At 41.9% G+C, this 26,337-nt stretch overlaps 1 protein-coding gene across 1 annotated transcript; it reads left to right on the top strand.

Moving 5' to 3' along the window:
• Positions 1 to 3,454: 3,454 nt before the first annotated feature.
• On the top strand, positions 3,455 to 25,714 carry CCDC13 (coiled-coil domain containing 13). Its single transcript, XM_079300664.1, is given in 17 exon segments — positions 3,455 to 3,694; positions 6,736 to 6,884; positions 8,713 to 8,855; positions 11,106 to 11,195; positions 11,433 to 11,549; positions 12,359 to 12,463; positions 13,632 to 13,796; positions 14,334 to 14,510; positions 15,866 to 16,039; positions 16,875 to 16,969; positions 18,945 to 19,028; positions 19,787 to 19,915; positions 22,086 to 22,240; positions 25,234 to 25,333; positions 25,537 to 25,562; positions 25,565 to 25,603; positions 25,606 to 25,714. Coding segments are annotated over 17 exon segments (2,001 nt in total). The 5' UTR covers positions 3,455 to 3,479; the 3' UTR covers positions 25,644 to 25,714.
• Positions 25,715 to 26,337: the final 623 nt, after the last annotated feature.

Genomic DNA, 26,337 nt, shown 5'->3' on the forward strand with positions numbered 1-26,337 from the left:
TACTGTTCCCCACAGAAAATTTTAAAACATTTAAATCTGAAGAGCGCCCCCCATCACCTTTCAGGTATTAAAATCCTTGTCTGTGAGTTATTTTACACTCAAACTCCTTGTACCTCCAACAGCAGTCATGAAAATAAAAGCCAGTTTCTAAAAAAAAAAGCACATTAGCTGACATTTCATGGTTACAGGCTCAAAGGTACAAAGTGCAGGGGAGACGAAACATGAATAAAAGCGAGCAGAGCAGGTAACAATTCTTTGCCTTTTTGTTGGGCCCCATCCCATTGCAGAGGGACGGCGTGAGCTGACTAAAAATCACCTGAGAGTGCAGCGCTCCTGGAATGGAAATCCCAGCCGCTGCTCTCCTTGATTTCCAGTTCCTCCCACACGGCTGGAGATGTTTTTACCCCATCGAAGGGGGGAGAAGGAGCCGCGATGGCTGCGGGAAGGGCGGTGAGGGAGGGGAGCCCTCATGGCGGCGGCGCTGAGGGGAAGCGCGCGCTGCCGTTGCCATGGGCACCGCGTGGGGCCCGGGAGGGAGCGGCAGCGAGGCCGCGGCTCCGGCCCCGCCGCCGCGCAGGAGGGAACCGGGACAGCGGGGACACCTCCCGCTGCCGCCCTCCCGCTGCCGCCCTCCCGGTGCCCGCGGCAGCGCCGCTCGGGTAGGCCCGGGGACGGGCGGGAAGCGCGGGCAGCAGCTCCCGGGATGGGGGAACAGCGCGGCGCTGCCAGGACCCAGCAGGTCCTGGCAGGTCACAGGGCGAGGCGGGAGGGAGACAATCCCACTTACGGGTTTGCAATCAAAATATATAAATATAAACACAAGAAATTCTTTTTGCTGAGGCGGCAGAGCGCTGGGAAGGGCTGGTCATGGAAGGCGTGGAGTCTCCTCTCTGGAGACTTTCCAAACTTTCCTGTGTCACCTTTCCAGGTGACCCTGCCTGAGTCAGGTGTGCCTTGGATGAGATATTCGCCAACATTTCTTCACCCTGTGAGAAGAAATAAGATTTGTAATTTAGAAGTTTCTTTCTAGAAGTTTCATAAGCGATTTAAAAAAAAAAACAAACAAAACAACAAGGGCTGGCGCACCCTTGGCTTTTGACCAAAAAGCACCCGTGGTCTATACGATAATATATATATTATTTTTATCTCTTATATACATCTTTAAGATAAGAGTGTGATCTATATAATACACTCTTCTAGTGTATATATATAGACTATATATATATATATATACTATGATATACTATGTATATTGTTACACTACTGAGGTACATACATATTCAAGTGCTTCATGCATTATTCAGACATTCCTGTGAGTTTTTGATGTTTCAGCATCTCTTAGGTTTATTTTCTTTACAGTCTAACTTTTCTGCACGACATCCTGTGTGATATGTTTTACTTTTTTTCTTGTGTCTTCATCCTGTTGCTCCACTGATAAAGGGTTAACAAATTTTTTTAGGATTTTTCTCTGGTGTTCTGCTTTTGTCACTGTTTTCTTATCACTTGGAAAGGTTGGTCAGCAGATGTGGGAACCAACAGAATTATTTCTCACCATCCTTTCAGTCACATAGAAGCATTCTAAACATTTTGTGTTTGTTATAAATGCATATTATGGTATTGACTTTTCTCAAATAGTAAAGTGGATACTGTATGTGTAGTGTTAGAATAGTTTTTAAGATACAGTTTTCTTTAAGGGTAATATAAGCTAATAACACATCTCTGTAATAAATAAATTAAATAAATAAATAAATAAACTACCTGCTTAGTTAAATAACACTCAGTACAAAACACCTACTACTAATATACCAATTACCAACACCAACCATCTGCAAAAATTACAAACCACAGTTAAAACTAATTGAAAAAACCCAAAAAACACCATAGTCAATATTAGCATGCATAGGTTAATTCATAAATGCAAAAGGCAATATTACATTGTCATTTTTAACAACCCAAAGGGTGGTTGGACATTGGAAAAGGCTTTTCATCCCTGGAAATTTTCAAATCCCAAGTGGATGTGGCACTTGGGGACAAGGTTTGGTGGTGCTGGGTAAATGGTTGGATTTGAAGGTCTGAGAGGTTTTTTTTCTATTGGAGCTTTGTGGAATTCAGCTGCTTCTTGAGCACCATGCACATTTCTGGCCTATAGATGAGTAAATAACTCAAAAAGTTATAAATTAATAAATTAATCACTAATGCTGTCTAAGAAAGAAAAATTCTGAGAAAATCCATGAAGATAATTTAAGACCTAAAATAATTATTCTACTAAGAATTCTGGGATCTTTTCACAACAGAGACAACTACTGTTTGAAGATGCTCTTGCTCATCTTTGCTATCTTTAGTGGCTAAAGCTGTCAAGAGGTCCAATCTAATTATAAATTTAGTTATCAACCCACAGATTACTGAAACCAGAAAAACTATCTGAATTCTATATCCACTTTGCCTAATAAATAGAATGGACTCCTTATCTCTGCAGGCTTTTTCCACGTCTCAGAATCAAGTTTAATCAATTAAAATTGCTTTTCCAGCCTCACTGATTCAGTAATTCTTTGATCCCTTATGCTCTGTGGGCTGTGCAGAGGCACCAGACTCTGCTCTTTGCACTTGTCAATCCTCAGTGCACCTTGTCCAGGTGACTCTGTCCATAAGGCACACAAAGGGACATGCTGCATTTTGGTGAATTAATCAGGATAATTGATTTCCATAAGTGTGGGAAAGGCCCTGTGTTAATTACTCACTGCAGGGTGTGCCTTTGAAGGTATTTGTCTTGGTTTTCCTAGACCAAAGGTGCAGTAGGGGTTTTTTTGCTGACAAAAAAATGTCAAAGAGAAGGAGAAACAGGCTGCAGCTTATCAGAAAACTGTCTTTAGTCATCCTAAGAAAATGTTTGGGTAGCAATATTATTATTTATAATCTATTGATAACTTATTTTTATAATTAAATATACTTAATAATTAATACATTATTACTTAGTTATGTAATGTTATCACTCAGTGATTAGAAATTTGGGGGAAAGGTCTAAGCCACACTTTTGTCTTGCCCAAAGGGAGCATAAGGAAAAAATATTATTTTTCTGCCTCTCTCAGTCCCCCCTTAAGCCAAAAATGGGGGGATTTGCAGCTTTCCTGGACGTGGGCAGGGAGGCTGGATGCTCCTTTTAGCCAGTGTGACCTTGGATTTCTCCTCTGCTAAAATGTTTATTTAAACAGATCTGTTTAAGAACATTTGGAAACATTGCTTTTTAAATTCTGGAGTGAAAAAGACCTGACTATTATTTTTTTAAAGGGCTGTTTAAAAGCCATTTATGGCTTGAAGCAAAGTCTTGGGGCTGGGGAGGAGGAGGAGGTGGAGGAAGGCTGGTAGAGATTATGGAGGAAAATCTGCAGAGCAGCTGCCAGAAGGGGATGTTTTTCAGAGCAGTGCTGATCTCTGCTCTCTGTCAACTTTTAATTTTCCTCTTGTTATGCTTTTAGTAAACAATGGAGCCAGAGGTAAAAGTGAATGAAGATTTCAAAAGCCAGTTTAAGGCTTATCAGGAGCAACAGCAAAGGCGGCTGCAGAATTTGATGGAGAGGAAGAAGGAAAAGCAGAACAGCCAGAAGAACACAGGCAGCACAAAGGAGGCTGTAAAAGCCCTGAGTGATCTAAACCTGTTTAAAAAAGGACCTCCTGTAAAGGAAGATGCCAGCAAAAGGTAAAAAGCCTGGCAGCACCATTCCTTCAGGAGATCACTTGGAGTATATCTTGCTTATGATCTCATGAAACAAAATATTATTAATTTAACAGGACACTTTCTGTCTTCACACACTGGGCTTTCATTATCCTGAGGAGAGTCTCCCTTAATATAATCCCCTAATTATCCTCAGGGCTTTGTGCTGTGCTCTTTAATAGCACTATTTTACAAATGAAGGGGTAGCCAGGTGCAACCTTTTGGGGTCACTGCCCTCCTCTGAATTGCTGGTTAATTCCTGCCTAGCTTTAAGCAAATAGATTCCTTACATGAATAATTTCCAAAGATGGACAGAGGCAAAGGCTAATATGCTATGGGAGTTAATGGGAGTGAGCCAAAGGCCTGCAGTGCACAAGAGTGTTCCCTGGGATTTCTTTGCAATATATCCTGATTTGGTGGACTACAAGATTACCAGGACATTGGGCATTTTTGTATGGATCTCCCTTAATCTTGTTTTTTCCTTTTGAGCTGACTACTAGAGCAGATATTTAAAGCCCCAGGGCAGATAATTTCTTTTCCTCCCAGGATATAGTCACCTTTTCCTAATACTTCTTTTCCTGGCTAGAACAGGTCTGGGGTTGGATGTTGGACACACCCTGAAGGTGTCTGAAGTGCTGGCTGTTCAGGACTTTTCTCTGTGGTAGGGGTGAAGAAATTCCTTCACACACTGATGCCTCACCAGAGCTGTCTGATTTGCCAAGTTAAGCCCCCAATCTCACATCTACCAGCTGTCCTCTTCCCTTCAACATTTTTTTCCTGATAATCTGTGGAATATTATAATGGAAATCTGATTTAAAAAAAATTTGTGAGGCAGATTCCCATAGTCCAGATGTTTGGCAGAGGAAAGGGGATTTAGGTGCTCCTGTGGCACATCATGGGCAGAGTACAGGAAAGTCCAGTAGTTCTCTGCTATTTAGAGTTTAGGCCTGAGTAATCCCAGATTTTTTTATTTACCTCTGTTTCTGTGTCATTGACTGTCAAAAGTCCCCATTTAACATGGCAGGTGTGGCAGATATATCTGGACTGTCCTTTGCCTGTGTACATTCAGCAGAGGAGTGATTGTGGGTGATCAAATCCAGGCAGGATTTGTTTCTGGAAGGGATTCACCAGGATGTTCTCTGCACTATTCCCATGACAGCACATCAGAGGGCTGTTCCAGGATCACAGGACTCCACATGGCCTGCAGTGGCAGTGATTTCAGCTTCTCACTCTTGTTTATAGCAACAATTGGAAAACATTCTCCTCTCTGAAGTTTCCCTTCCTCCGAACCTTGGGAATTCTTTTTTCCTTCTTCCCATCCTAATCCCAAATCTTGTTTAGACAAGTGTTAAGGTGATATTTCTGCCTTTCTGTTATGCTCTCTCTGTAACTTTATCCTCCCTTCTCTGTTTGGTGTACTTGAATGTACCTAAGTGACTCTCCCCATCCTGTGGAGAATCTCTAAAAAGAATTGGGAAAGACACAATTTGACAGAAGTTAAATTCCTTACTTTTTTTGGCCTGAACAAGGCATGCAATTTGGGAAACCACTTGAATTCCAGTCAGATCCCTGCTCATAAGCTCCACCTGGCTGTGATTCCTTGAAGGAGAGTGAAAAGAGGCACCTTTTGCTTTTGTTGCTCTCTCCTCTGAGTGGTTCATGTGGGAATAACTCAGTTCTGCCTCTGCTCTGCTCACTTTGCTCCTTGCTTTCTTCTCCTTTGTGAACAGCTGCCTTTGATCTCCCTTTGATTTGCAGCTTTGAAACACAAGTGCATTTCTTAATTATGCATTGTGAATCCTCTCCTAAACTGGCTGTGCTGTTTAAGGCAGTGCCTTAAGGGATTATTTATTCTGACATGGGCATATGGAGGGTGCATTTAAAAGCTCTCAACTCTAATGGGTGCTAAGAGCTTGCTAAAACTTTGGAGTAAAAAATTGAGATGATTATTGAGACATCTGGCTTGGCTGTGTCTCCAGGTACACATTGTAACAACTGGGCTTATTCAAAGTGCAAACATTTTGGGTTACCCTGTAGAAAATAAGAATCTAAGAGTCAATTCATCCTGCTGATTTAAGTGTCTGGATATCTGAGATGCTGTAGATAATCAGGAACTTCCACATGGGAATCACAGGGCCCTGGAGACCTTCATCTTCCAGCAGCAGCAGCTGGGGTGAGGTGGCAGCCCAAATGTCACCTGTGTGTGGTTAATTGTATTGATTCCCAAGTCTTCTCAAGGACCCTGTATCAGGGAGCTCAGATAATTCTGAATTCCCACAATTGAATTGAGCCCCTGGGGCCACAGTTCTTGGATTTTATATTTGAAGGACCTGTCACATCAGGGCAGTAAAGAGATTAAAGTTATTAATTCTCTGGATGTCTTAGAGAGATGAAACCTTTAAATGTTGCTAAATGTCCTGAAGAAAAGGAGAAGCAGGGCTATTTCTTCCCATTCAGAGGGTTTTTTTTTTATATTCTGTTTCTAAAAGAATTCCAAAAGGCACCATTAACAATACAAACAGATGCTCATGGGATTCCAAGAGAATCAGCTGAGGACACGGGAAATTGGTTTTTTATGAATTGCTCTAAAACATTGATTTTTAAGAGACCCCAGGGGCAGCTTTGTAGTTGATGCTCTGTTGGCTTCTCTTGGCTTTGTCAAGTATAGAAAAGAAAGCCTGAATGTCCCACACGTGCTGAATGCTGCCTGCTTTCTTCTGAAGAACCAGGTAAGTAACACTGAGATGACACCATTTGGTAACCTCAGTATACCTGCTCTATGATGTTTTGCCCCAGACAGCTCAAAAAAGTGCAGATTTTTTTTTTTCAAATAAGATATTAACTCAATAAATCAGATAATCAGGTTATGTTCTTATCTGAGGTTTTGGATATTCTGCCTAATTCAATAAACTAACTCCTGGTAAGCTCAGCCCATCTATCATGCAGTTGTTATTTTATTTCTGGGAGCACCTATTTATACATTATTTGTACATTATTTGCCATTGTGGTTTATTTTTTTTCCCCAGTTTGCTTGAGGCTGAGAATGAGCAGCTGCAGAATCAGCTCAGAGAGGTCCGAGATGAGAACTGCAGGCTCTACAAACTGGTGTCAGAGAAAGATTTTGAGATAAAGCAGCTCCAGAAAAGAGTGCAGGAGGAGAGGTTGGCTCTGTCAGGTAAACACAATAATTTCATATTCTCACCATGTTGGTTTGCTTGTTACTGATGACAAAAATATGTCCCTGAGTACACTGTGGTTTCTGTTCCTCACAGAACTGTAAACTTGCTATTATTGGCATAAAAATAATGATGTTCAATAGAAATAATATTTTGGAAAGCTTCCTCGTAGTGCCTAAGAGCTGCATGCAACTTTCTCTGCTCTGTAGGGTTAAATTCCTTGTTCAGGCTCCTTTTTTCTGTCTGAACAGGGCACTGGCAAGATGCTGGATGAAAGCAAAATTCAGCTTCTGAAGTGATATTGGTGTCTTTTAAAAACTGAGCTGTGCAGGCTTCACCTCTTCCACTGGGTGCCACTGTTGGTCAGGACAGCAGTGCTGACCAGGCTTGAAGAGAAGGGGGAAACCAGCAACCAGGAGAACTAAGTGACATGAAGTTACACCTTAATCCTTGAAAAGCAGCTGTAATTTGGGTGTAGGAGAGGTGATAAACTCTTCCTGGTCAGGACCAGGAGCTAGATGTGCTCTTGCAGCTTCTCTGCAATGCCTTGCCTCTGTTTTTCCTGTCTGCATTGTGGCAATCCCCACATAGCTTGGGAATGAAAAGCCTTGGTTGAGTGTGTGCAATGCATTAAGACCATCAATTTAACATGGAAGCTTTGGTTAATTTAGTGTTTACTGTGATTCTCTGCAGCCATTATTTATCCTGAAAACTGAGGTAAAAGTAGCTCCTAGGTGGGAGGGGTGACACAATCCACACCAAGGAGTTAGAACAATGGAAATGCTTTTAAAAATAATGGATTGGTTATAAATGGTTTTTAAAAGGCATTTGAAATGCTTTTAAGATAAATTCCTTTAAGACGATAAATTTTGTTCTTTACTAGTTTTTTAAATAGTGGTATAGGAAAAACTTCTGTTCTCAGCTGTATTCTGTGTAGCTCTTCTAATGTCTCTGGGGTTATATGGAGCTCAGCATTCACCCCTGTCCATAGATATCAGAAAAAAATGATTACTGCAGAGCTCTGAGAGGATGAAAGAGTTAAGAGGAATGGCAGCAGCCAAGTTCAGCCTTCACACCAAGGGTTTGTTGTTGCAGGCTCATGTTCCTTGCTGAGCTGGAAGTTCCTGTTGACATTTTTTGCCATGACATTGATTTTGTACAAGAGCTTTCCTTCACCTGAGCCAGGTGACACAACAGCCAGGCCTGGGGTTTGCTTTGTTTGTGGCACTAATCAAACCCTCCCTGATGAGGGAGCCAGTGATGTTCTTTTTTAAAAAAGCAATTAAAAGAGTCATCAAGCAAAGCTCCCTGTGTAATCCCAAGGGAGTTATAAATAGGCACAATGAAATTTCCTGGACCTTGTCCAGGACCCAACTGTAATATTGTGCCTGACCTTTGAGGACTGATGTCTAGAAATGTTCACACCTCTGTTCCAGCAACTCCTCCAGTAGTAAACAACCAAGCAAAGCAGAGTGTTGCATTTTTCTGTGATAATGCCAAAAAAATCCTGTTCCCAGCAGTGAGCAGGAAACACCACTGCCCTCTCTAGGTGATAATGTTGGTACAGCCCCTGTTGTGGCCTTGTGACACATGGCAGTTGTCACAGTGTGAACTGTGGCTGTGGTGAGCTGCTGAATCAAAGGACCAGCCCATCCAGCTGGCACCTCTGGCATCTCTTCCCTCACTTGTTCATTTAAGTGCCTGGCACAGCTCTGGGAGGAAGGGATGGGACAATGAAAGTACAGAATTGTGACAGAGAACAAAAGCATGGTCTGTTCTGAATCCTGCCTGTAAGATGTGCCCTCTGCTTTCATGTGCTCTTTGCAGGGGTGTCTGGCTTAGCTGGAGACGTGGCAGCCACCAAAATAGTTGAGTTGGCCAAAAAAAACCGTGAGGTGACTGCTGAGTTTGAGAGTGAGAGAGCCAGAGTGAAGCAGCTGAACCACAAAGTCAAGGAGCTGGAGAGAGAAGTGAGCAGTTTTTCTTGGTTTTTTTTTAAACCCTAACCCATGGAAATCCAGCCTTTGGGATAGAAAATGGGTTTGATTCATGGTCCCATGTTGAATTTGCTCTTAAATCCATGTTTGCTTTGGGTTGTGGTCATTTCTGTCCATGATGTGTTCCCTCAGTTGTTTCACTTCTGCAGGCAGGAGGAGCTAGGAAAAGATATCCCCAAGTTATAATGAGCCAAGGATTTATTAAACAGCAATTAGGAATGTTTATTTATAGAAGCACAGAGGTTTTTCTACCAGTTTGTCAATGCTATTTCTCATATTATTTTTTTTTTTTTTTTGTGAGGAGAAGCAAATTTCACACCTTTGTCTTATATTCTCACCTTGTTAGTACCAGTCAGTAATTAGTTCTTTATTCTTCTAAGCTTTGTCATCCCTGTAATGAAAGCTGTTTTTTGGAATAGGTACTTACAGAACTGAGACAACACCAAACTATATCATACAAGACAGCAAATCTTCACTCAGGCAGATTAAATTTTCTGGTTTACTGTGACTTTTTGCCAACCTTTCACAGAAGAAATTTTACTCAGGGGTTGCTGAATTGAAAATAAGATGTCCTGATGTCAATATTTGCTTTGTCCTTTGACTACTGTTCCTCTTCCTTACACAGTATTGGTGATATTTTTTTTAATACCATTTTAATTTTTTTTTTCCTGAACTTTGCTTTCTTGGAAGATATCAGTTAAATGAATCAATAATACTGAGAGATGGATTTTGACTCAGTCTTTCACCATCACTTATTATCATGAGCCATGCATCTACCTGAATTGCACCCCAGCTACCTGAAAGATCAAGAAGTCATGGATTAAATTAAATTTTGGAGAACTCCTGCATAAATCCACAGTGTTCTGGTCAGAGGGGTCTTGTCAAACAGTTGGCAGGTTGGCAAACAAGTATTAGGTGTAGTTTGGGAACCTACAAAATCACACAAGTAGTGGAGAAATTCATGAATAATTTAAGGAAAAATCAACTTGGTTCTGCTCCCCTACTGCAGAAGTGTAATGACCTTTATTCAAACAGAAATTTGAAATATTCTCAGATTTTAACCTAAAAAGAAAAGAGCACAGACATTTCAGAAAGAAGACTAAGATGTAAATGATGTGTAAAATGAAAGCCATTTATAACACTAGGAGGCATCTATCAAAAATAGATAGAAAACACTGTCATTTTACATATTTTTAGCTCTTTTTTTGCATGAAAACTGAAAAAATCTGTAAATCAGAAGTATTTTACCATGATTATGTTCCCCCAAACAGATTGGATGGTGTGACCACTGAACAATCACTTGGCAAAGGGGGGGGCCATGTAAGCAAAGGAATGTTTGCAGAAAATTTTCTCAGAACTTGAGCCAGCAGCTGCCAGCTCCAGCTGAAATTCCTCATTCTCAGTCCATTGACTACAAAACTTTATGAACTGAGTAGAAAGAGTGGCCCTAAGCCATGAGAAGGGGTGAAATTAGAGCTGCCTCTGAGTTAATTTTTCCCCAGATGCCCCTTTAATAGAGGAGTTATCCTTAAAACCTTTAATTAATTCAAATAAACAAGATTTCCCACTCACCTCAAAGAATCAAGTCTCAAACTTTTAAAGCAACACTTCCTGGCTTTTCCATCCCCAGATTCCTGCCCTCTCATCCATTTAGAAATCTTTGCAGCAGCAACATAGGGTATGATTCAGAGAGGTTGTATTTCTGTTTTCCTTTGCTGTGGATTTATTCTTCATGGGTTAAAAAATGCTGCTTTAGAGCTCCCAGTTAAAGCAAAAGAGCTTTACACCATTAAATCTCAGTTATAGGGTGTGAGGTTGATTTCTCTTACATTCCTCTGCTGAGCAGAACTATTTGCTTTTTATGAAATAATTGGGGCTGAACAGGTTTAGGATTTATGTATAGAAACATTAATTTGAGGTACTTTTGGTGATAAAATGCCTTAGAAGTCTCCAGACCTAAAATTTGATCCCATCTTGGCAAGTCAGAGACATCTTCTGAAGTTATTTCACAGCAAAATATAACATGATTCTTTGGGAAGCATTTCAGAAAAAAATAATTATGCTTTCCTACCAATTGTGTTGAAAAACAAGGGAAAATTAAGGGGTTTTTTTTGATTTTTAGAGAACATAAACATCCAAGTTATATTTTTTTGTTAATTCATACTCCATGGTGTGGTGCTGTTCTCTGCATCCATTCTACACTAACAGTGGGTTCTTTTCCAGCTACAGGCAGCCACAGACCAAATCCATTCCCTTGGGGGTGATGCTGCAGGAATCAAGGAATCAACTCTGAAAATGCTGCAAGGAAACTTGGTAGGAATTGTAATTGAAATGAGGAAATCAGCAGCTGATACTCAGCTCTTTTGTAGAACAAGGATTGTATCCCTGTCGCCAATTTTGGGATCAAATTCCCCTGTACTTCCTCTATATGCCCTAAAAATTAGGTCTGGAAAAAATAATTCAGTGATCCTGATGGATCCATGAATCTTAATCACTTCAGTTTTTTCCCTGAGGGTTCTGTTCTCACCAAGTACATTCCTCTCCTCAAAGGCTGAAAGTCCAGAGGTGAAAGCACTGCAAGAAAAATTGAGCACAGCCAACATAAAAGTGACAGAATATAGGAACCAGCTCCAGAATGTGAAACAGGAACTGAAGCTGACCCAAAAGGTACCACTGCAGGGAGCAGGCTGGGGCTGGGACCCCTGCAGGAGGTTCAGTCTTGGGAAATGAGAGGCTTTTGGCCTTTGCTTGGCCCCCAAGAACTATTCCAGTGGAGCAGGGAGGTGAGGAAGACACGAGGGGAGGGGTTGGAATTGAAATTATGCTCCTGGACACAGGGATCTTGTGTTTTTCCCCACTGTGTCCAGCATTCCCACTGTCCAATGGACACAAATCCTTTTGAGTTTTAAAGTCCCAGATCAGCAGAACTGTTTGTGCTGTACATCCAGGTTCATTCCTCCTTTCTTATACATTTAATTATGTATTTACTTTTAATGCAGGTTCCAGTCCCATGGGAATCAATTGGATTAAAGGCCATGGTTGTACTAAAGCTTGTGTTTAAAGACTTTGTTGGAATGACATCCAGAATAACCTTTTCCTCTCATTCATGATGGATTTAAGTGTTATTATGTGCTCTGATTCTCTCTGGTTTCCCTACTTTGTGTAGGAGACCTGCAATGCAGATCAGAGCAGAGAATATGGTCCTAAAAATAGAACTCTGCTGACCTTTTTATAAATAATTTAAATGCTCTTCATACTAAGTTTAGCTGTGTCAGAATTTTGCAAGGGAGATTGGCTCAATTCCTGGTATGTATGAAAACAATATCTCTTATAGTTACAGGTAAATATTCATCATGTCAAAAATAATTGTGTATATTGAAAACTACTTGTGTTCCCTGTTAGAGGGAGCAGCTTTTCTTCCCCTTGCCCAGCAACTCCTTTTAATCCTTATTGTTGATGTTAATCTTTTTTCCCAGGTTTTAGCCAAAGAAGTTGGGGAAGATGTGAATATCCAGAGTCTGTTGACCCATTCTGGCAGCTGGCGTGGACGAGCTCAGCAAATTCTTCTTCTCCAAACCAGGGTGAGTTCTGACCCTGCATGCTGCCATTTCAGCTGGAATTCTCTTTCTAAGCAGAGATATCACCTCAATTTAAGGTAAAAGTACTGTTAGCTCTTCATTAATTCTTAACACTTCTGTGGTGTTGTGTGCACACCATGTTAATGACTCTGTGGCAGCAGTGCAAGCTTTGGTGTCTCAGCTGGGAATCTTTCACATCTGTGGCAAAGGAAGGAGTTCAGTGACCTTGGAGAGCTGTGGCAGCCTAGTTCAAGTCCCAGGGTGTTTTGAAGGTGCCTCTCTCCACTGAGAACAGAAGGAGCCCTGTCAGTGTCTGTGCTCTGACTTAGACACCTTTGTTCAGTTCTTGGAGTCAGATGGGAAGAATTGAGGCCAGATCAGGTTTTCAAGTTGTTCCCTCAGGAGCTTCAGTAAAATCTTTAACTCTTGAGTCTTCTGAAGGGCAGAGTTTAGCTGAAATGTCAGCTGGAGGCAGAGAGGCAGTTTTGTCTGCATCTAAATAAAACTTCTCTCAGGCAATTTGACATGTAATTTTCCCATTTTTCTGCTATTCAATTATATGCCATCAAACTGACTTTTTGCACTCTGATTGACTGACATTTTTAACCTCTGCTTTCCCTTGAGCAAATTCCATTTCCCCCTGTTATATCCCCTGCCTGGGGTTCATCTGAACACTGCTCCTACTGTTCTCTGCTCTAATGTGTAAATTTATTTCTGATCCACACTCCTCAGGCCCCTTCTGTTGTCAGTGGGGATCTTGTAAATGCAGTCACTGGATCAAAAGTGAGGCAGGTTCCTCCAAAGCAGGGCAGAAGAACTGAGCTGTGGCAGTGCCCAGTTCCTTCCACTGACTGTGAAATCAGCCTGCAGTGAGCAGGTGATGAGCTGAGTTCACTTGGATTCACACAAGAGCAATTCCAAATGCTCTGGAGTGCCTGTCTGGCCTCCACATGTGGCTCCACAAAGGCACAGATCTCCCATGTGTCCCAGATCTCCTTCCTGCACAGATGCCCTCAAATCTGCATGTTTATTAGCAGCTAAATCTCAGTTTGAAAGACCAAACACTGCTCTGTGTTAGTTAACAGTGACAGTATCAATAAATAATCTGAGCTGTCTTTTTTGCTCTGCACCCCAGTAAAACTCTAGGTGAGTTGTCATTATTGTGCCATAGGTTCAAGAGCTGGAGCATAAATTGAGTCAAAACAAGATCAGAACTTCACTGCTTGAGACAGATGAGGGATTCTTGGAATTTGCTGATCCAAGGAAGTTGTCAGTCCAAGAGAAAAACTTGCTGAAGATTCGCAGCTTGGAAAAAGAAAAGAAGGAATCTTTGGAGGTAAAATCCTGTGAACTGACAGAGTCCTCTTAGGGTGTGGAGCAGTGTGTAATGACTTGTCCTGCCTTCAGGGTGTGTTACACCCTACCTAAAACCATTTCACAAACCCAATCTGCTGGAGGAAGCTCTGCCCCACTTCACAGCCAAGCCCTGCTGCTGCTGCACCCAAACTCCTTAGCACCCCTCTCACCCCTTGGCCAGGTGTGCACTCTTCATCTGAAATACAGACATCCCCTCACACCTCCTGTGTCTGTAGGGCTCTGGGCTTCTCCATTTGAACAGAATAATGGAGAATCAGAATCCTGAATAATGGAGAATGAACCCAGACCACCTGGGTTCCTGAGCAGACAGACCCTTTTTGGATGCTGGCAAGCAGGCAGCAAGTAGCATTTATAATTTCTACTTCCTTAGGAGTAATTCAGTATTCCAGCCCCATTTTTTAGATTCTGCCAGGTAATGTGTGATTCTTTCTGCTCACTACAGCACCTGGGACTTGGTGTTGAGTTATAATTTTCATTTCCCTTTCCATCACTGCAGAAACTCACTGAGCAACACAACACTCTCCAAAAAAACCATGAGGAATTGAAAAAAAGGCTTGATGCTTCAAGAGCCAGGAACCAAATACTGTGTAGAGAAGTGAAGATGCTGAAGGAACAGATTGGAACCTTGCTGCAGAAAGGGAAACATGATGATGAGCTCATTGATGCCTTGCTGGTACAGTCTGTGTCTGTTGGCCCCAGCCCTGTTTCTATAGGTGATAAAACATGATGTCATTTCATGGCACACACAACCTTAGGGTGTACAGGAGCCTGATGGATCCAACTGTGACAGCCAGAGGTTTCCTTGTCAGCTGAAATCCTTCAGGTCATATAAGGGCTGTGAGACAGCACCAGGTGTGACAGTTACAGTCAGTGGCCCTGAGCTGCAGGGACTGGCAGAAACATTTTGCAGAAGGATTGAAGTAGATAGAGAAAGGGTTTCAGTCCTAACCCAAGGTGCTGGCTTGTGTTCTTTGCTCTGCTTTCAGCTCCACTGGTACATATTTTTTCTTAGAATGCTTGCAATTCTGCAGGAATTCTTTTATCTGTAATAAACTTCCATTTACTTTTTTGCACAGCCCACAACACACAAGCTGAACCACAAGTGTTCACACTCACTTGCAGTAGCTGGAACTGAGGGGATTTGGCCTCTTCAAAACCAAGAATTTTAGCACAGGATCAAAGATGCTGAGAAATAAATAAATGGCTGCTGTCATGGTCCTGCCATGGTTCTAAACAGCCTTACTCAATTAAAATAGCAAATATATTACAGAATATGCCACCTCCTAGCAGGGTTAATTCTGTGTTTCTTTATCTAGCTCCTCACTAGTTCCAAACTAGTTTCAAACTGATTTCCCTGCTGCTGCAGGTTTTAGCTCAGCTGGCCTTCACCCTTCTCCCACCAGGCACTGTGGGTGCTGACCCTCAGATTAGGGGAGCCAAAGAACACTTGTCACTTCTTCTGAGTATTCCCACTAAAATTAGTACAGAAAGATGCAAGTTTATTTGGGAAGGGATGGTTAATCTCTTTTATCCATTCTATCACAAAAGCACTTTACTTGCAGATTGTTGGCCTGACAGGTATTAGATTTGTCAGTGTGGGAAAAAAACCTCCAAAACCACTGGTGAAGCAGCCTGGCTTTGTATCTGTCATCCCATAGTACCCTCAGCTTTTAATATCACTATCACACAATCTGATCATGTTGTAATTCCACAAAAAGCACATTGAAATCTTGAGTTTCATTCCATTTATGGAAAAAGTCACTTCTTTATCAAAGGCCAACCTTTCTTGCTCTGTTTTCTGCTACACTGAGCAGCAGAGCTGGCAGCAATTTGAATCTGACCATTGCTCAGGTCAACATAAATCAAATTACATAAGTGGCACCAGTGACACCAGTGTGCTCCCACCAAGGAATGGGCTTGGCAGGGCAGGGGCTTGTCCTACCATCCCTAAATGGATATTTGTCTTGGGGGCATTTGAAAAAATCATTGTGTGCAAAATAAAGATCTCACCTGTTTCTCCTTTACCAGAACCAGCAGAAGCAAATGCAGGAGATCTTAAAGGGCCTGAGCCAGAAGGAGGATGAGAACAAGGAGTCTCAGCAGATGGTGGAGCACTTGAACAATGAGATTCAGGAACAGAAGACCCTGATAGGCCAGATCAGGGAGATGGTGGTTGATCCAGAAGCAAATTTTCAAACACTGGTGAGGGAGATTGGGGAAACTCACACTTGGGGTAAGCAGAACAAAGTAATTAGAGGAGCACTCTTGGTAATCACTGGAGATCTGCTCTTCCACTTCCTTGTCCCTCGTTATCTGAGATGGTTGCTGCCTCCAGACAGTGATCTCTGTCCTGCTGACAGACTTTCCTGATGGAATGATAAAGCAGGAATTCCCTTTTGTAGCTCCTCAGTTCCTTTGTGCATAACTTCAGGCTGTTTCAGCAGCAGCAAACACAGAAATACAAATCACTTTCCCATGTGGGCCCAGTCAGGACTGTCCCTGACTGACAGCAGGACTTGGGGCTGCCCTGGGGGCTCCTCAGTGTTCAGCACCTTTGGCTGCTGGAAGGAGGAAGCAAACAAATGTGTCACACCAACAGCAGCAGGTACAGCTACTGCTGTCTCAAGTCAGGATTTGTAAAGAGTATTTAAGCATCCCATTCCCATGAATCCAAAACCCTCCTGGGGTTATGGTGAGGTTGTGGATCTGCCAGATACCTCAGGAATGGGGGCTGGAGCACTGAACCCAGCATCAAACTTGTTTTAGGGACACAAACCAGCTGTGCTGGCAGTGATGGTGCACTCTGATTTCATATGAAACTGCCCTTTTTACTGGCCTGTGCTTTGTTTGCATCCTGCAATGGATAGGAATGACAGCCAAGCTCCCAAGTAGGTCCTGTAAATCAAAAGTTCTGGCTTGCTTGCAGCAGTAATCAAAAGCTGCTGATTTGGCATTGGTGCAGCTGTTTTCCTCTGAACTATGTAGTTGGTTTTATAACATGCTCCACCATTAACAGAAGAAATCTGCCCATCCATAGGACAAGTCAGGAGCTGCTCATCCACCACACTCTGAGCACTCAGGATTACCTGAGGGATCAGACAGCAGCAAGGCTGGAAGGACAGAAGCTGCCTGGTAAGAAGAGCAGAAAGTCAATATTTCAAGTTGTTTGAATAATCCAGGAGCCTGGTTTTCCCAGGGAGTTTCATCAAACCACAAGTGCTTTGTGCCAACAGCTGTGGCAGCCTGTTTGCAATATATGGGAATCTCTAATCACATTATCTCTTGGACTTTTGTCCTGGAACTGAGAAGGATGCTCAGACTTGCAGACATGACTAGATTTGGCATGGTGGGTAGTGCAGCTATTTCTCCTCCTGCAGCTCAGATAATGTTTATGTGGTCAGCTTAAGTGCCTGGGAGTCTTTTCCCTTATGAGACACGAGGCTTCTGAGGAGCAGATTTCTGTGAGCAGGGTGAGGAATGAATGCAAAGTGCCATTTTAGGTAAGCACTAAATCACTGATGCATTATTCAAATCAATAAATGCTCTTTGAGTAGGATTTCCATGCAGAAATGTTAAAACACACCACATCATTTGTTCTTACCCAACACCCTCTTTAAAGCCTCACTAAGGACTGTGTAAATTACACTAATCTTAGTGCAGCAATAAATCTGATTTCTGTTTACACTGATGTGACTCTGGGTCACTCTGGCTGTGTAAAGGGACCATGGCACCACAGCAAGTTATATCCTTTCTTGTTAAATTGCTGCTGAGTTTGTTGCTAAAGAGCTCATGGTCTAATTGATAGTGGGGGTTTGAGACTGGTCTGATGGGGATGGGGGAAATTTTTCATCAAGGTAAGGTTACAACCAATCTCTTCTGTGTAATTTCCTACCTCATTATTTTAGACACCAAATTTGGCTTTAAAATCAGCTGAGTATCCCTGAGTCTACTATAAACTTTAAGAAGAATTCTGTGGTTTTGAGTTAAAGTCAAAACATCCTTAATTCGAAAAGTTTCTGCACCCTTCTGCTTGTTTTAATTCTCTCCCTTCTAACTCTGCAGAGGATGTTGTGCTGTACTGGAGCAAACCTATATTTTATCTATTTTTTTTATTTTTTTTTTACCACCCATGTCTGCTGATGGTAAGCAGGAACCAAAGCTGGGTAATGGCTTTGTGAAAACCACTAAGTGCAGTGCATAAATTATTGCTTGTGTACAGGGCCAAGGGCTCTGTCCTGGAAAGAGCTGACGTGTCAGGTGGGCAATGAATGATCCTGAAAAACTCTGAGAGCTGTTAATAACTTGGTCAGCAAGGCTCACTCCTTCCATTAACTTTAATATGCTGATGAACTCTCAATTCTGTCTCTCTGTAGTGAATCATCTTTTCCTATCAGAAAAGGTGAAATGAAAAACGCTATAAATAGATGCTAAACCCTTTAGTAAAAATCTGCATTTTTAGACTGGGCCAAGGCTGTCAGTGTCAGCCTTAACTTGATTTTAGGATTAACCACTCCTAGCCTAGAAGGCACATCTGTCACTTCCACAATATTAAGGCTTTATTTTCTTGTTAGCTACAGCTAAAGTAAAGAAATGTGGGGTAAGTCTGTAGGGATTTGCTTTGAGCAGCTGAACTCATGTTGAAGGAACAAACACACACTGAAATGGGGATGTCCCAAACAAGCACACACTGAAATGGGATGTCCCAAATAACCACACATGAAAATGGGATGTCCCAAGCACGTGTCATTATACATAAAACTCATCCATGTGATACTCCAGTGTTATCAGCTGGTTCCTCCTCTTACAACAGTGAACCTGACAGATCTTCCTGAGGGTTTTCACAAAGCAGATTTCATAAAGCTATGTAAAATATCTTTTTAAAGGGCATTGGGAAATGCAAGTTGTGCACTGTGTTGCAGAGCATGGGTCACTTGGCTTGGACAATCTGTGATGTGCAAACACCAACAAACTGCACAGAGCTGGGATTGCCTCTCCCAGTGCTGGGTGAAGGTGTGGGGTGAGGGAACTCTTCCCTACAAAACACAGACATTGGGAAAGGACTGGAATTCTGGGAAGATTGCCCTATGTGAAGCTTTCCTCTCCCCAGCACAGTGTCCACGATGGGCCACATGCTCGTGGAGTCAGCAGCCACAGAGCCTTTCCTCCTCAGGGATTCCATCCCATCTGAAAGGTGAATATTTCAACTTCATTATCAGCAAGGGAGGTGCTCTGTTGTACTCTGCAAGCTGCTGGAAATCCTTGGCCTGCCTGCCTTGTTTCTGTAATTAAAGCTTCTTGCACCACCCCTCCTACCTGAAGCTGTCCAAGAGCTCCAACATCTGATTTCTCTCTTAATTTCATAATTGATTGCTTGTTTGACACCAATCTTTCCCATTTTTTCTTCCAACCACCAAGATTTCTCCTGCTTTTTTTGGTTTTTTTTTTTTTTTTGTTCTAGAGAAGATCTTGCTGAATGCAGAGAGGTCAGAGAAGTAATGAAGTACATAATAATGGGATACATGAGAAAACTGCCCCTTCCTTTCAGCACACATTGGACATAAGAACAGCCATTGTGCAAGTGCTGCCTGAAGCCTTTCAGAGGGAGAAAATCAATAGCAGGGCATTTAATAGTTTAGTGTAGCCCTTGGGAGATACAATCTCCATTTACTTTGGCAGTAGCAGTGGGAGGAGAGTCAGGGATAATAAATTGATCAGAGGTGAAAGTTTGTTTTTGGAGGTGGTGGGGAGGGGAAGTATCCTGGAGCCAGCTTTCTAATGATGCTCCCTGTGACTTTATACCCAAATATTTCTGTTCTCTTTATTGCAGCCTGGAGCTCTGCCTTCACCTTCAGACCAGTGTGTTGGAGACAGTGCTCAAATCCTGCCTTTATTTCATCTCTTGCATTTAAGAAGTGGCCAACAGAGTCTCTGTGCTTGTGCTTTCCTCAGGTTTGATGGCACAGGCAGCTTGAGCTGGGCAATGCTGGAGAGAGAGCTCCCAGAGCAAAAGGCTGAGTGCCAGGCTGCTGAAATGGAGAGGAACAGGCTGCTGGAGATGCTGGCTGTGCTGCAGCAAAGGTACAGCAGCATCCTTGGATGCATCACACACTGCCATCCTTGCCTTAAATAGGGGCTTTTCCATTTTTTTTTTCTGCTCAATTTCCCTGCCTGCCTGATGATTCATTCTTTTTATTATTCTTTTAGAACAAAGGGCAGAAAAAAATGGAGCCATCTTCCAGCTTGCTGCACCTAGATAAAGCCAGAATTGCTGTGTTTATATATGCATGGCCTTATTGAGGCAGCAATATTATTCATCAGTAGTAAATACTGTAATTATTGTTATAATATTCTCTTCCAAAGCTTTTCACATTCTTTTAAACTTTCATTGTATCCTTTTCTAAATGAATTTATTTTGATTTAACTGAGGCATAGCAGCATTTTTTTTTAATTTTATTTTTTATGATTCAGTTCAATGTAAGATGAGATTAAAAGCCAGCTATGTTTTAAGAAAGAAGGGAAAGCAAAGTAAGTTTTTGGCCACCTCTCAGTTACTCTTTTTTTCCCCAGTATGTGTCATTTGATTCCCAAATCTGCATTCCAATATTGGAAATATATTCCTGTCTGTGTGCTTGTCAATACAATAAGCTCTGTTTGCTCACTTGCTTTAATTTATCACAGTTATCATTCTCACTTGTATAACTTTTGTCCTGCATGATTAATCACAGTCAGAAAAAAAATAGATTTTTCTTTTAGAATGGTGGAAAAGGTGCTTTTAAAGCCAAATTCTGGAAATACATGCTGGGAAAAATCTTTTTCATGTTTGTAAGCCCAGTGACTTTAATAGAGCTGTGCAGTAACTGAAGTGTGGCCACCACCAATATGGGATAATGAAAAACAGAGTCAATGAAATGCACAGTTGCTTGTAAAATGTGCCATAAACTGATGATTCAGCAGCTCCACAGTTATCACACATTCATCAAGCAGGTAACATAAATTTTGTGAAGCTGTGTGCAATAACTCTTGGAAGACCTCAGGGTAATATAGCACCAGTCAGATTTCCAACTTGAATCTATTTTTAAAAATCAGCTTTTCCTTCTCTTCCCTCCACTGCTGGGATGTAACAAAGCTCAGGTAACACAGATGATGCTTAAATCAAGAGAGGAGCCCTGGGATTTGTTACAAATGGGATTTTTCTACAGCATTTTAGTTTAAATTATTCCTATTGGCAGATGATTCCATTAAAAAAATCCCACAGATCTTGCCATTTTCCTTCACTTTTTGTGTAAAGTGGATGCCAGAGGAGCACCAGGGTCAAATGAAAGTTTAGTGAATGCAGAACCACTGAGAGGAATTAAATGTCTCAGAGCACATCAGCAGCTGGGAATTCACTGCCACAGGAGGTCGAGTCTTGCCTGTAGCTACATTTTTAAGCCAGTGATATAATTTTATTAGAGTTGTAATTTTTTTTTTTTTTTTAATGCCAGCTAGAAGGGAAATAAACTAATCAAGTCTCTTGATTCAGACAATAACCAGCTTCCACCCATGGGGTCAGGAGGGAAATTCTCTTACTCAGTCCAATCCAGTGAGTCAATCTGTGTTTCCTTTTAGCTTTAAACTCCTTGGAATCACTTGTGGCAGTCACTGCCCCACTGGCAGCATCTGTGGGTGCACATCAGATTTTTGCAGTTAATTTTCTGACAATTTATGCAGGATGGAGAGAGGCAATCTGCTTTTTGTGATGTTTCTTTTCCCCTCTCTCCCATCCATGGTCATGTCTAATGGCCAAGTTTATTAAAAGCAGCTTCAAGTTTCTTTTCTTCCCCTCAGATAACTGATGCAAATGTTAGACTGTGTTTTTATAAACTATTTGCCTTCCAAGCTTTTCCAGAGTATCTAAAAAATGCAGTTTATTATTCCTGTAATAAAATATCTCTCCTCTGCAATCTGCAGCTTCCCAGCTCATCTGAGGGCTGAAATCACACAGGGAACCAGAATTAAGGGATCTGAGCAACCTGCATTAAGAAACCCATTGTTTCCAACTGTACTCATTAGTTAATTCTCTTTTGCATATTTAGATGTCACCTGATACTATTTCACTGGGGTTTCTGCCTTTGGATGGAAAGGCATGGAAAATTCTTTCCCTTCTTTTGGGAGCTCTGCAGGAAGAAACAGGATTCAGTACCAAGGCTGATATGACACAAATGAGCTGAACTCCTTTTTATTTATTTCTTTTCTTTGTGCCTGTCAGGATGAGTGAAAGCAGCAACGAATTCTTGGAAGCTGAGAAGAAGCTTGAGGAAGGGCAGCAGCAGAGTGACTTCTTGGAACAGCAGCTTGAAAAGCTGCAGGTGGATCCAGGGAGCAGCAAAGCTGCACAGAAACCTGCCCTGGGGAAAAAAAAAGGTGAGGGGGAACCCTCAGCCACAGCCATGTCCCCTATTTCACCTCTGGGCTTTACAGACAGCAACAACATTCAGGCTGCACCTGCCAAACCCAGCAGTGCTTGACCTTGTGGTGATGGGACCTGCTCAGACCCAGGAGCAAAGCAGGAGGAAAAATCCTGGCTCTTCCTAATTTGAAGAGGATTTTCCCACAGCTCTGAGTGGGACAAGGATTTTTGCAGTGTGTTTTCCATGGGGTAACTCCAGGGAAAAAAGGTTTCCCCTGCTCTGTGTTGCCCCTTTGCACTCGTGCCTGAGGGATTCAGCTGAAGGTTAAGAGCAGAATTAAAGGACACATCCCAATTTAAGGCCTGTCAGTGCCTATGAAAAACTATTGCTGGTGATGGAGTAATTAGATCTGGTGTAATTTATTATCCCATGAATGTGATAATCTCCTGCTATAAATATGAAAACCTCCCTGGCGTAGTTAAAGAAGAAGAATTCATGGTGGATGTTAAATTTTTATTTCCCTGATCAGATCCTTTTATTGCTTAAGGACTCTGATTCTGTAAAATGTCTAAACCAATAAAATGGCACATATTCTTAAGGAAATTTTTCCAGTGGTTTCCCTTTTTATGTGTATTTTTGTAAAGTAAAAGGACTCCAAATGCCAGAAGATGAACAGGGAGGGGAATTGCAATTTGGCAAATGTTGAGGTGGTGTCAGGCTGAGTTAGGGTGACAGAAGTACCACAGGGCTCATCAGAGGTTCCTTCAGATGAACCTTTATACTGAATGGGGCTGAATGGGTGTTTCAAACCTACTCCTGTCTGTAAAACACGGATTTGTTGCTTAGAGCAGCATTGCTGTGTCCTTGGAAGGGGCTCCAGCCCACACTGACTCATTCTCAAGTATTTTTTAATGAGCATTGATTCTTACCTGTCTCACCTGTATTAACTGAGAGAAGAAAAATTTAGATCCCAATAGTGTGGGAGCATCCTGGTGCTGTTTTGTACAGAATTTAACAGTTTCTGGGCACTCAGATTTTTATACAACTTGGTGAAGTGTTGATGTGTTCTGTTATCAAAGATTCCCCTTGCAAGCTCCAAGAGAGACAAACTCTCCAGGTCCTGAGGCTTTTTGGTCAAGCTTTGTTGTGCTGTAGTAAAGTTGTAGTAACTCTCCTCTGGCATTTCCTAGCCAGAGGAAGAAGCTGTTTTCACCAGTGTGACAGATCCCTTCTTACTAAATATTTAGTTCATTAATCTCCTCTGCTTAAGGACTGAAAGCAAAAGTAGAAAAGGATTGCCAGTAAAGCTAATAAGGAGAAATCCTCTCTAAATCCATGAGATGAGTAGGTAACAATCTATTTCACTCTCCTGCTTTGATGAGAGCTTTGTGATGTGCCAAAACTGGAGTTTGTACAAGCACCAAGTCTACATTACACCTCTTCAGCAGAGCATGGAGGTTGTCTCAATGCTTTCATGCCAATAGTTGAGGAAATAAGAAATGAAAAGCTTGAATACAAAATAGAGACTAGAGAACCTGCTAATTAACATAGTATTTTCCTTTCTTTTTGAAAGTGCAAAATTGGAGAGAGCTGATCTAATTGCTAATCTAATGTTTCTGGTCTCTTCAATTCAAGGGAAGTAGATAATGGTGCTAAGGGGCTGGAAACAACCCAGTGGTGTTTTAAAATTATTCAGGCTTTTCATTTGCTGTGCTTTTTTTCCTGTTTTATCCAAATTCCAAATTATCAAAGAATAATCCCAGAGGAGGGATAGGTAAGTATCAGCAGGTTTTCCTCAGCCCTGTAAAGCACAGCCTCAAGATCAAAAGCATTTTTTAGTTATACAATGCAGCCTTTTCTTCTCATTTGTTTTTGTCAGAGTTCAATACTCTCCAACCAGGTTCTTTCAGATAATTCCACACGAGGAGGATTTAGTGTTTTAATACCAAATGTACTTACTTGAAGATATTTGATATTATGAGGGATATGAATTGGGAAAAGGGATACAGAAATGTGCCAACATGACACCACAAGCACAAACAGGAAATTTCAATTTTCAGCAGGAGCACAACAGAAGTGCCAGCCTGGCTGTTCACTGTCCTGGAGCTCTAATCCCAGTTCCTGGAACTGCAGCCAGCTCCAGCCTGTTGTTTTCTTCATTTAGCAGTTTTTCCTATTTTTGTAATTTATTTAGAGCTGAACCATGCAAATCCTTCCCTCATGTTACCTGGCTCCAGGTAGGCAGTGCTGGCTCATTTCCTGCCCTCTTTTCTGAGCTCCCTGAACACTCCTCTGCTCCTCCTTCCTCTGTAGTGAAAACTGGTCACAGGTTTTGCTTCTTCACTTCCAGTTGGAAATTTGAATTATATTTTCTCTATAACCCTGAAAAAAGTTTTTTACTTTTTTAGGTTTTTTTTGGTTTTTTGTTTTTTTTTTAATGACCAGAGCTGCATGTTTTGGGTAGACCTTTATTTAGGAAAGCATTCCTGAGTTAGAACTGAGTTAATCTGAAGTACACCTTGAAATACATTTAACCTACATTTTGTTGATGCTGAGGTTCAAAGTGCTTTACAAAAGTTGTTTCAATGAGTGCCATGTGCAAGCTTTGTCCCAGACACTCAGGAAGCAACAGCTGTCATAATCTGAAACAGAATTACAATATTAACATCAAATTAATCTTTTTCAGCTGTTTGTCACCGATTGTTTGTATCACTTCAATATTTTGGATTCACTGTTTTCCTCCCTACATATGTGGGCACATATTTAGCCCTGAAATGCAAACTCAGCATATTTTCACTTTGCTGGAAGGAAATTAAAATAAATCTGTCATTTATTTATGGTATGTTATGGATATAACATAGAATTTAGGAGCTTAAATATTTATTTAAGAGATTAATTATATTATTTGAGAGAATATTTATTCTGTGTTTCTTGATATTGACTCAGTGTGCTGCCAAAACTGATTTGCTGTTTTACTAAAACCCCATTCTGTGGTTGAATCTGCAGCCCAGCCAAGCCTCCCCTTGCATGTGAGTGACAGAGAGGAGCTCCCTGCAGCCCTGCCCCAGCTGCCCCTGGAATCTCAGGTGGAGGAGCTGAGCACCAGGTGTGTTCTCCCTTTCTCCATGCTGGGATTACTCTGTGCTAGCTCAGGGAGAGGAGGAGCAGGTGCTCACTCTGCTCTTTCTCACCAAATCACAGCTCCTGGGTTTCAGTGTTTCTCCCCCAGAACAGAGGCAACTGTTGTAAATTTGCTTTGAAGTTTCCCCAGCTCACTGAGAAGTTTTTTTCCTTTTTGTTTCCTTGCAGGCCTGGCATCCAGCTGGATGAGAACAAAGGATGAAGGCTGCTCTGGAGGTGACTGTGAGAAAGAAGAGGGAGATTTTAAGCTGTATCAAGTGATAGTGGAGAAGTGAAGGATAGCTTTTCACAGGCCATTCAGCTGCACACACAGGGGAAGAGTAAAGCCAGATATTCCCTGTCCTTTGGGCTGAGAGCAGGCACCAGTGTCATTCTGCAGCCTCAGATCATTTCTTTAGCATTTGCAAGAGAGATGAAATACAAAAAGTGAAGGTTTTAAGTGTCAGCAGCTTCTGTCTGTGAGAGTTGGCAAGCAGGGCTGGTTGGTGCAGTTTGTGAAGCTGCAGTTCTGCAGGGGGATTTTGGGCAAAACCTCCCAGGTTTCAGCACAGTGTACCCTGAGAGGGCTTGATATTTAATCTGCTGCTTTTATCAGCTCAGGAAGGAATTTGCTGTACAAAAGTTAGGCCAGCCCCCTTCCTTAGAACAAAACAAGCTCTGTTTTTATCCCCACATTGCTACCTGCCTGTCTCAGCTTTCTGTGGCACTTCAGTGCTCAGGCAGAGGGTTAGCCTGGCCTGGGACTATCTGCAGATCAGCTTTGGGTGGGCTCCTTTCATCATCCAGCCTCTTTTTTTGCTTGAACACACTGGCAGCAGTTTTCTGAAGCTCCAGTGAGTTTCCACTGTGCAGATTACCCCTGCAATGAGTCAACCTACCTTAAATTCAGCTCATTCCATACAAAACTTGCCATCCAGGTTATGAATTCCCTGTTTCTGGGACTCTGCATTCATCCATCATCAGGCAGAT

Source organism: Erithacus rubecula, assembly GCF_903797595.1.
Source record: "Erithacus rubecula genome assembly, chromosome: 3".
Lineage (NCBI taxonomy): Eukaryota > Metazoa > Chordata > Aves > Passeriformes > Muscicapidae > Erithacus > Erithacus rubecula.